At 48.0% G+C, this 11,849-nt stretch overlaps 1 protein-coding gene across 1 annotated transcript in view; it reads right to left on the reverse strand.

The window, feature by feature from the left end:
- Positions 1-11,483, reverse strand: part of LOC135829618 (uncharacterized) — an 88,957-nt gene extending 77,474 nt beyond the window's left edge. Inside the window, exons 1-7 of the mRNA XM_065342017.1 lie at positions 11,213-11,483; positions 9,180-9,467; positions 8,180-8,758; positions 5,676-6,122; positions 4,972-5,070; positions 3,891-4,082; positions 914-1,216 (exon numbers count right to left, since the gene is read on the reverse strand). Coding sequence (XP_065198089.1) covers positions 914-1,216; positions 3,891-4,082; positions 4,972-5,070; positions 5,676-6,122; positions 8,180-8,758; positions 9,180-9,467; positions 11,213-11,219 — 1,915 coding nt within the window. The 5' untranslated portion in view covers positions 11,220-11,483. The remainder of the gene's footprint in view (positions 1-913; positions 1,217-3,890; positions 4,083-4,971; positions 5,071-5,675; positions 6,123-8,179; positions 8,759-9,179; positions 9,468-11,212) is intronic.
- Positions 11,484-11,849: the final 366 nt, after the last annotated feature.

Consider the following 11,849-nt stretch of genomic DNA (forward strand, 5'->3'; position numbering starts at 1 on the left):
TTTCAGTCGATCACCAAGAGCACTTCGGTACACTGCCCTGTTGCACTCAACAACTTCCCGCTCCTCCTCACTCATACCCGTACACGTCTTCAATTGGCTTACATCGAACACGCTACGTTTCCCAGGGTTTCGCGGTGGCAGGCGCTGGCGGTGGACTGGTGCCGGAAGGCGATAGGTCAGACACACCAATCTGTGATCAGTGCTACACTCTGCACGGCGAACAACATGACAGTCCATGCAGTTGGCACGATCCGCTCGCCTAGTGAAGACAAAGTCGATACAGTGCCATGCCTGCGAGCGTGGGTGTTGCCATGTGTGCAGTTCTGCGTCCCGCTTCTTGAACCAGGTGTTACAGATTTGCAGACCATGCAGAGCCAAGAACAAGAGTAAACGTTCACCAGACTCATTCATAGCTCCAGTACCAAAAGGACCGCGAACTCTGTGCCACTCGTCATCACGCTGCCCTGAACCAACTCGAGCATTGAAGTCTCCGAGTACGATGAGTTTATCAGAGACCGGAATTGACAGAAGCACGTGTTCAAGCGAATTGAAAAATTTGAATTTTTCATCACGACTACTGCGGAAAGTGGGAGCGTAGCAAACAAGAACATGAACCCACTGCGACTTGCCAGACTCCAGAGCAAACTGCAACTTTACGACCATCACACGAGAAGACACAGCTGTCCACTGTCGGCCGCCTGCTGCAAACGCCAGCGCTGAGCGGCCCCGCATCACGAGCGCGACTCCCTCGCCACGAGCGAAATTTTCCACGGGTGTCGGTCGACCAGAAGCAACAACAACAGCATCCTCAACATTGTATACATTGTTGCCAAACCACTTCGTCTCTTGGAGCACACACACACACACACAAACTCAGACACAGAAAGACACACAGCACATAATAGCAACATACCTGTTATCTCTCGAAAGTCAATTATTGTCAATGAGGAGATGTCGATGATTTGAAGTATACCCAGGCCTCCCAGCAGTCCAGGATAGTGTACTGCAAGGTAGAGTAGATGACCCAGTGTCCTCATTGGTAGCAGTAGTACGACCTGGATGGAATCCCAGTCGCCTTTGTAGATGACCTGAATTTGATCCTTGGAGAAGGTAAGGTCCTCCAGGTCCTCAATAACTTCCCTTCGGATCCTTTCTTTAGTGTAGTCATCAGGTTTTCCGTTGATAATGATTTGGACCAATGTCCTTGTATCTCCTCCTGCAGGACACATGTAGATTCACGTACATGGCCGAACACACAAACAGACACATGATCACATGATCACATGATCACATACACACACAACAACCATATAAACCACTCCACACCAAACCTACACAAACTGATGCACGGCCTCCAGTACTCGCAACGACCTACTCTGCCAGACATGCTCTCCCAGGGCCAGACTCTCTCAACCCCCGCTGAAAAAGCAACCACCCTGAATGCTTTCTTCATCTTGCAGAGCCAACAGTTACTCACAGGGTGCCACGAGGAACTCCCTTCCATTCATTTCCCCACACCCAATACACCTGGCCTCACTACACTTGAAACAACAGCCCAAGAGGTCTCAAAGCTACTGTCTAACCCGCCTACTGAAAGAGGCAGCCAGTTCACTTGCGCCGTCACTAGCAACCCTTTTTAACATCTCCTTCGAACGTTGCACTATCCCGCAAGAGTGGAGGGACGCATCAGTCACCCCCATCCACAAGAAGGGCAGCAAAACCGAGCCCTCGAACTATCGACCGATATCGTTGTTGAGCGTGACGTCGAAAGTGCAAGACAGGATAGTTGCTCACCGGATCTCGAGGCACATCCAACCTAACCTCCCCAACGGCCAATCAGGCATTCTGCCAAACGATGGCACCACACAGCAGCTATCTCGGTTAATCCATCAGATCACCGAGAAAAGAGACGCTGTGCAAACAGTAATTGCTTGCTTCTTCGACCTATATAAGGCGTTTGACCGGGTGTGGCACCAAGGACTGCTTGCAAAATTGGCCCACCTCGGACTCGATGGCAAATGCCTACAGTGGCTTGCCTCTTATCTCATCAACAGACGACAATGTGTGCAAGTGGAGAGCAGCAAATCAACCTGGCTGAACATTCCAGCGGGGTTCCCCCAAGGCTCTCTCTTGGCGCCGCTTTTGTTCACGGCATACACAGTCGATCTGCCAACCGCCTGCATAAATGCCAACACTGAGTGCAGCCAGTTTGCCGACGACACTGCCATCATTGCTGCTGAGGAGAAATTTCTAGCCGCAGAAGAGCACCTCCAGTCAGCTGTGACAACCGCGGCACAGTGGCTGAAGGATTGGAATCTCCTGGTCAACGAAAGTAAGACCACTGTCATCCACTTTCACCACACCAACCGGCCACCTCCCAGACCACCATCAATCACACTCAACGATACCAACCTCACTGTGGCCTCAAGGCATCGCCACCTTGGCCTCCTTATACAGCAGAATCTATGCTGGAACTTGCATGTTGACTACATCATCACTGAAGCGACCAGGAAGATGTTCCTTCTCCTGCGACTATGCAATTCCTTACACTTCTGCTCTCTCCTCCATCTATCTAACCTACATCCGTCCTATTCTTGAGTATGCTTGCACTGTCCTCTCACCCCTCCCCGCAACCCTGAACGACCGGCTTGAGCGCATCCAACGGTGCGCCGCTCGCCTCTGTTTGCACCTCCCCCTCTTTGAACACAGAACCCACTCCGTGCTGCTGCACCGACTCAAATGGCCATCACTCAGCAGCCGCCGTACCTTTTCCAAAATCCTTCTTGCACATAGCCTGCATAAAGATATGCACCACCACACCTTCTTGCAATTCACCTACCCCGAATACAACCCATTCGCACGCTCAGGTTCCCCCGAACCTTTGAGCTACCCACAACACGTACAAACCGGCTGAGAGACTCCCCCATCTATGCTTCTCTTGATCTCTTTAATAGCATTCCACTCAGCCTCCGGCAAATCAACCCCAGACGAGATTTCAAAGCAAACATCCTACCACTTGTCATCTTTTCCGTATGTACTTCCTCACTTTTCTCAGCACATCTATAGCTCCATTGTGCCCAGCCTATGTAATATACGCCCTATTGCCATCGCTACTGCTTCAGCAAGCAGCTTAACTTTGATCCCTCTGTATCCGATCCCCGTGCCTGTAATTATTTTTCTCTTATTGGCCACAGGCCATCGTGAGAATTAAAGATTTCAAACATGCATTGCAAGTAATGTAGGTCTGCACACGCACACGCTCCCCCCCCCCCCCCCCACCCCCCCCCCCCCATGCATTGATCAGTGCACATGCAGTAGCCACACTTAAACGTCAGGTACACATGTACCCAGTTGGTTTGAAATCCTGGACAGACGCTAGGATTGGTCGACGAGCCTGTGGCTGTGTGCAGTAGTAGAATTTTGCCCTACTTAGCTGTAAAGTAAAGTTTGCACGTCCGCGTTACAACGGGCTATACAATTGCGTTGAGAAACACAACAACCAGCTTAGGAAGTTTTGCATGTGCCAGGCCACCACCATGCCTGCAATGCCAGGGTGGCAGATGCAGCGCCTAACGGCGAGGGTGAGGTGGTAACTCTCACAACCAATGCCCGACAAGGGGGCAAACCTCGTTAGTTGTATCCGTGTTATACTCACTCCGAGTAGTGAGTAGCCATTTGGCCCAGGAGTCGGCACAGTTCCTTGCTTGTATTGTGATTCACGCTTGCATCACCGCATTTGTTGGCTCAGTACATGCTCCCTGCTCCCAGCGCGGGTCTCGAACTCAGGACCTTGTGATTTGCAGGCAAGCCCACAACCACTCGGCCAAAGCGCTGGGAGATGTACACATTCAAATAAACATGAAAAAGGTTCAGAACAGGATATTACAAACCTTTTCCTTCAACACGGGTGAGCGCAGGATCACTCTTTCTGCTCTTCGATTTGATTTTGATTTTAGTCTCACTGAAGTGCAGCTGAGATAAACTGTCCAAGATAATTCTATCACAGTCGTCCACAGATGTCCTCAGTTTGCTGTCCATAAAGACCGTGACTCGAGCATTGCGCAGATCATCTTCTGTCCATTCTGGTCATACACATAGTTGAGGAATTAATATGGAAGAAAGCACAACAAACATTCGCTGATAATTTATTCCAAACCTATGAAGCCAACGCACAATACTGGGAATTAAATTTTTTAATATTCCTGGACCAAGAATTTAGCATCAAGGTGAATTTTGGTTCACAAAAGTCGAATCTGAGCCGTGATATACCAGCATATGATTAGCTTCTGGTCAGCCTTAAGCTGTGTTCACAACTGGCGCGTGTACGTGTGAAACCACGCGTTTGTGCGTATTTTTGCTGGCTTTTGGGGCGCCATGAGTACGGAAACGCGCGGAATGGAAATTCCAACATGTTGGAATTTTCAGCGAGTATCAGGCACGTACCAGCGTACATGCCAGTCACTTTTACTGGCGGTGTCACAAAATTAGTACTCGAAGGTTTTGCACGTGCTAAATACGACTCGGATTGCTGTTTTTGTGAAAGCTTGAGCGTGCGTATGGGCACGCATGAACCCCACGTGTACCGCGTCCACGCGCCAGTTATGAACACAGCTTTAGTTCCAGTCAGACGTAACCTGGTTTTAATGTGACATTTCTGTTGGTACTCAGTTCCTTCAAACAGCGGTATTGAGTAAAACACTCTCGTCAAAGAAGGTTGATATTGTAGAAAGGCGAATAGATATCAATATTCATCTTGTGAAATTTGGGTACAGAGCAATAAAATGGATACGTTGACTCTGTCCAATCCTTCTTTGGGGGGGAGGGTTGACCAGATCCGAAGCTGTGTGGCCTGGACCCGGATTCTAACAATCCGACAGGTCAAAAGTTGGTGAATCCGGATCTGTAGCCCACGGATTTGCACAATCCAACATGCTCTCCGTGCCCATGTAAGGCATGCCCTACATACCTTACCTTCTGTGTCTGAGTTAGCAGACGAACTGGACAACCCTGAGTCACCTTTGGTGCTGTCCAGGAGGAACTGAGACTTCTGCGGCAGAGAGGCCTGGGAGTCTGGAACATACAGAGGGGCAAATTGGAACGGTCACATTGGAGCAGTCACTTGTGCATAGAGTCTGAATATTCTGTACCGATGTTTTGTGAAATCAAGTCATCAGTGATGGCAATGTTAGTTAGAGAGACTGTATGTGAGTAAAGTTATAGACAAGAATACTTCCCCTGTGGAGAGAGTGTTCATAACTATCAAATCCCTCTCTTATCTGGGCCTCCAAGTTACGGGCACCTCGGTCTACCGGACACCCTGTGGGAGACTGTAGTGGAAATAATACTACTCGCTTGCCAAATTTGTGGAAATACTGGCGTCATACCTAAGATCTTGGGGCACTTCCTCACCAAAATGGTTGTGATTCAGAGTTAGGAATATTTCAAAGTTATCCGTAGTGCATGGTGTGAGTGTACATACAAATGACACAGCTGGCTTAAATGGAAATTCAGCTGCAACCATACAACAGCCTCATGCTAACGTGATCCACATACAAAGTTTGAACTTAGTACAAAATGATGTTTCATACAGAAACCCTTTCATAGCGAATGACTTCCACTGGCACATGCACATTGTAGATAACAGGTATACAAGCCTCCAAGGACATACCGCTTACCTGGACTGGTACGAGCCATACTTGGAGCTGACACATAGTCAATATGCCTGGTCATTTCATCGGTGAATGGTCTACCAACATTGCTAAGTAGGGCCCTCTTGGCTTGCAGCTCGAGAGGCTGTGAAGAAGCATGTCTTACTGCTGTAGCTGCTGCCAGCTGTGCCGTGCTGTCAAGGTGGACTGACGCTGGTTGCTGTGTACTCTGCTGCAATGCAGTTCCTCTCCTAGCAGCATTACCATCAGCTGTAAAGCTGCCAGTGCTAGTGTTAGCTGAGCTGGCAATGGGATGTGTTGTAGTGGCTTGGGTGGGTGCACTCATACAGGTCTGGCTAAGACCTAATGTAGTCTCTGCCGTAGTAGAAGGGCCTGACATTGTTGATAGTGATCTATTAGTGGAGGAGCAAGCTAAGGCTGCACCGGGCTGCAGAGCAAGAGGTGGTTGTGCACCTGCCACAAGTACACCAGCACACAGACATGTCCGCATCCACAAACCGATTATGTGATTTCAGGTTGCTACATTTGTATAAGCGTGCAAACACTCATACATCAAATTCCATTGATTTTATTCAAGAATGTTTCCATGGTGAATGGCTGGTGTCATGACACCTCAGTACATACTGATGTTTTCAAGTCTATTTCACATTCACCATAAATCTAACGAGACAGGAGGAATGAACCTGTACGGGTGGCTGGGGTGACCTGTAGACGGTCTTACTATCCGTACAGTATGACATGCAGCAGCTATTGCTATAGCCAACCTAACTCATCACGAGGTATAAAGCTGTGGCTCATGATCTTTTGACTCAATGCTTTTTAAATTATTGTTTTTCATTATTCAAATGGTAACCATAGGAATTGATTTATCACGTCGTCTGACACACTCCTGGACTATCCCTAAATAGACATACTTCCTCCGCGTCATTAAAATTGTCGCTTCCCATAGCGATTTTTCGAATTTATTTTGTCCACTCGGAGGCCAAACAAATCAGCTAGAAATTGAGGCAGATCATTGTCGACGGACCAAGCTTTAGTCTGTGGCCTCCCGCTTTGCTGCACTTGCAGATAAAGTCGACGTCTTCATCAGAGTTTCAGGCAGACCCTTCAGCACTCAACAATACGCTGAACAAGATGCGCGTTCAAATTCAGGTCAAGAAACTTCGTTTTCAAACGATCCATGCCTCCAGGTGGCAGGCAATGAAGGCAAGCTAGCATTTTTCAAGTACACTGTAACGACCTTCCAGCGGGATAGGGTATGCAGTTCTGTACCTTATTTCCTTGGCATATGCTTCGCTGATTTTGTTGGTGTTTTCAGACCTGCTACCTTCGCAACAACATGCGCCACAAGTAGCGCATTTTAGGAATTCGAGAACATTTTGTTCTTGCCATCTTCAACTTCAGCATTTCGTGTTCAGGAGAGATACCAGGATTCTTATGCCCAAGCTTGCAGTCTTGATAATTGCCCACGCGAACGATGTGGCACGGCACAAACTCTAGAAAAACGATATGCACTCTGGGGTGGAATAGTGCGGAGCACGATGAATTTGCTTGGTGCGAAAGAGAGCTCCGACAAAGTCCGAGAACACCGCGGCTTCAGTAACAAGTAGATATTGCTCCGGAAGGGTCGCACCAATGTTCCAACACAGAAAACAGCGAACCTGACAGTCTGACTAAGACAAGCCAAGTCACAAATATTGCGATCTGCGAAGCGACAATTTTAACCCTTTGAGAGCCACAGGAAAATTTCAAAATTCTGCATTTTTTCGTGTTCCTTGGATCATAGCTTCAGTTCTACTCGCTCAATCCTCACAATCTAGGGCTTCCTGGAAAGGTCTCCGCGAGAGGAAGAGAACGAGGTCGATCATGATAGCCAGCACACCGTCTATCCAGCGCTAGATCGCAGCGACAGTACGAAAAATGCCCCAAATGCGTCCAATTGCGTCCCGCTCCAGATATTTCATTTTGCTCAATCGTGGAGTTCCAATTTTTTCGCTGTGTACTCTTGACAATATCAACAGTGAAACCCGTGCAAATTCGAGTAAACCAGAATGACGAAAAGTCTCAAAATTCTCAATACTAAAGTCGCACTGCGCGCTTTTGAAATTGCCGCGATCGCGGCTCAACTTACGAGTGATTTATCTCAGGAACCGTTGCTCGCAGCGCTTCGCGGATTGTTTCGCCCGACAGGTGAGAGTTTTCTCTTCGCCCTGGATATTTCGATCACTGCATTTGAGCGAGATTGGACTGAGTTACGATCCTTTGAAGTTTTGCATTTGAATGCGTCGTTTACGACGCATTCAAGTATGTGGCGGCTCTTAAAGGGTTAATGATGCGGAGGAAGTCAATAATACACCGTGTCTGGTAATACGGTTGCATTATTGTTCCTAGCGTTGATTGTCGATGTAGTCCTTTGCGATCATAACCATCCCCGCAACTTCCCTTAGCTCCTTACGTTGTTTCCTGTCACGTCTCCTTCGAATGTGAACTATAATGCAAGCAAAACTCACCTGAATAATGGCGATGGTGAAGTGCTGGTACAGCTGATACTGTGGCTGTTGCTTCTAGTTCTGACTCTGCTGTTGCTCCATGCACACGTTCTAACGTTGCTGTTCCAATTGGAAGCCTTGCCTGTAGTGATGCTTGAGGGGTTAATACAGTTGCTGACGAAGCTAGTGCGTCTGCTTCTGCTACTCCTGCCATTGCCACTGCTGCTGCTGCTGCTGCTGCTGCTGTTGCTGCTGTTGCTGCTGCTGTTGCTGCTCCTACCATTGCCCCTGCTGCTCCTGCCATTGCACCTGCTGCTGTCATTGCACCTGTTGCTGCTGCTGCTGCTACTCCAGCTGCTTCTCCTCCTACTGCTCCTGTTCTTGCTGCTGCAATTCTGCTTTTCATCGGTGGCCACATTGGTGCTACTTGCTGTCCAAGTGGCGATGGACTTGCCGCCCCTGCAGTGGATTGATACGCAGCATATCCTGCTGACGCAGCCGCTGCTGTTGTGCCTTCTTCAGTTGGCATGGTTCCAGGTGGGTCTGCACTGGTTACTATGGCGTTGGCTGACTCTGGTTGCCCAGCACTGGCCAGCAATTCTGGTTTACGGGACAAAATGAATACAAAGAAATAAAATAGAAAACCCCACAGTCATGACATCATAATAATTATTCTATTCCCAAGCTTCATAGAGTTGACTGCCACCGCCACGGCTCACCGATACCAATGTCTAATCTGATACCACAGGACTGGCAGAAGCAGTTTCTTGATTGGTGTGGCCATACCCTAGCCTCTTTATACTTTGTGAATGATCTTCTGGCCACCCATTACCTAACCAAAACAGAAACACACTACAAGGCTAAAGAGAACAGCAATGGAAATCTTCTTCTGTGCTGTTCGTTGATAGAGCTTGCATTGTGTGCAGAACACAGGTATAAGGCATACACAGGGTAACATGCACAGACTGCTGATAATTCACAGAACGTTCACTACACTAATCAAAACAGCATCAAGTATCACCTTGCTCTGGATTAGCCACAATACGAAGCATCTCCAAGTGTCGGTCAGTGTAGCCCATTTGGTGGATCACCGAACATAAGACCTGATAGGATTTAGTTTCTCCAGGACAAAGTATTGAAATCAATTCTGCATTGTGTTCAGCAATATCCTTTATCTTCCTCAAACGTTCCATTTGGTCAAAGCTGATTAGTCCTTCTTTCTGAACTAGACGACGAAGCCGAAAAGGGTCAACATCTTGTAACCACACGTGAATTTTGGAGACAAACTCCGTTGTTTTGAATGGGTTGCCTACAGAGAACAAGGCCAAAAATCAACGAGACATATGTCAGGTTCAAAAGCACAAAAACCAACACAAGTGTATTTGCAATGGGGACTTGAAGAGCTGGACAACCCGCTAGATCTATTTCATTACTTTTCGAATAGTGGCCAAAAAAGAATTCATTTTATGTGGGGTTTGCGTGTAACATGCGTGCTTTGGGCAGCAAGGTATATTTAGCCCTGGCACACGCTCAGTAGTGACATAGTGCTGTGAGTGGTGCGTGCGCATGGGTACGGCATTGAAAGCACAACCAGGTGTGTGTCTGCATTTATTTTTGTGCACATAAATGTGTGTGTGTGCGCAAGCACCTGGGAGTGTGTGTAGGCGGAGGTGTGCCCGCAGGCCTGGGTGTGTACCCGTGGGCCTGGGCTAAGCCATACTTGGGTTCCTATTTTGAAATGGTTCTAGTAAGTATTAGATGTAGAAAGGAAAAGGAAATATAGATACGAGTTGAGAGTAACTCTCCATCACTGTAACCAGATACTATACAGTCAGAAAGTGCAACAACTAGGCACAAAACTGACAGAGTACTGAGACATTCGACGTCCTGACACCTAGCTTCAACACATCCTCAACACATCTCTTCAACACATCTCTCTCTGTAAGTATTAGAGTGTGACATTTTTCCTGGTGCTGCCCCGAGACCTATTAATGACACTAAGCTGAAAATATGATTTTCACAAGGGTGGCCCGTATCAGGTTCTGCATCTCGGCTCTTCACTTGCAACCTAATGTCGTGACTAGCGACCAGCCTGGTACTACAGACCACTTTGCCAGGCACGGACGGACTCACATTCATATTAATTATGGTTGTGCGGTGCAAATCTCTAACTGAGGACCACCTGCCACTAAAGACCGCTATCTCTGGCACCAAGGGGTGGTCGTTAGTCACAGGTTTTACAGTAAATGTATTGGCAGACTGACAGGCTTGCCGACAGGTAGTGGATGTATTTACGGACAAGCGAGGGGGTGGAAAGTCTGACTGACAGATGACTGGATGGTTGGAGGGCTGGGTCTCTGGCTTCAGGGCTGGCTAGGTTACTGGCTGGATGAATAGATAGCTGGCTATCGCGACGCATAGATAGAGGGATATAATGTACCTCGATGGATGAATGCATGGATGTATGAAGGGATGGAGGGATGGATGGATAGATGGGCGGACTAGTGGATGAAGGGATGGATGGAGGGATGGATGGATAGATGGGCGGACTAGTGGATGGAGGGATGGGTAGTTGGAGGGATGTGTGGATGGATAGATGGGCGGACTAGTCGACGGAGGGATGGATGGAGGGATGGATGGGTGGATGGATAGATGGATTGAAGGGTGGATGAATAGATGAATGGATTGATGGATGGATGGATGGATGGATGGTCGGATGGGCGGATGGGCGGATGGGTAGACAGATGGGTGGGTGGATAGATAGATGGATTGATGGGTGGATGGACGGATGGATGGATGAGTGGGTGGTTTGTTAGATTAGTAGGTGGATGGATGGGTTTATGGCTGGATGATCGGAGAGAGAGATGGAGGGAGTGAGTGAGGACATAATAGTATGAGATGGAGGGATGATGGCATGAAGGGCTGGAGCGTTGGAGGGATGATTAAACAGGCTGCCGGAAGGACAGATGAATAAACCGATGGGAACGATGATGGAATGCCTGGATGTGGGGAGGCAGATTGATTTTACATTCTCCCAACCTGAACTTTACTTACCTGCCATCTGGAAACCTTGCTTGGTGTTACATTCAATAAGCAGTCAATAGAACTGTAGAAAGATAGGGAAAGAATGCAAACAAAGACACAGTTAAGTGTTTTCTATGTCAATGCAGTGCTGACAACAACAATGGGTATAAATTCTTTACCAAGAAGGTGGAACGGTGTTTTGCTTGCAGCGTGACCTTCACGCTAAACTATCATAAGGCGAAACAATTCGTGTTTGACGTTAACATTATTCTGCCTGAGCAGTGAGAGAGGAGGAGGAGGGGGGGGGGGGGGGGGGCACCTAGGTAGCACTGGGCCGCTGGCTCTTCAGGCATATATAGGACATGTACATTGCATGAAAAGGAGTCTGTAAAAACAAAAACACCCTCCAGACCCCTTTGGGTATGTCCCTGCTGGAGGTAGCACATTTCAAAACTCCAGTTGAAAACCTAACCTCATTCTGTATTCTTTGGCCAGAGGTGGATAAACAGACGGACAAAAGGACAGGGACAAAGACAATGGAGACAGGCGGATGGCAATAGATGGGAGGACAGACGGCTAGACAATTGGAGAGAGAGAGAGAGAGAGACAGAGAGAGGGAGAGAGAGAGAAAGAGAGAGATAAAGAGAGATAGAGATAGAGACAGACA

This window comes from Sycon ciliatum, chromosome 13 (assembly GCF_964019385.1).
Source record: "Sycon ciliatum chromosome 13, ocSycCili1.1, whole genome shotgun sequence".
Classification (NCBI taxonomy): Eukaryota; Metazoa; Porifera; class Calcarea; order Leucosolenida; family Sycettidae; genus Sycon; species Sycon ciliatum.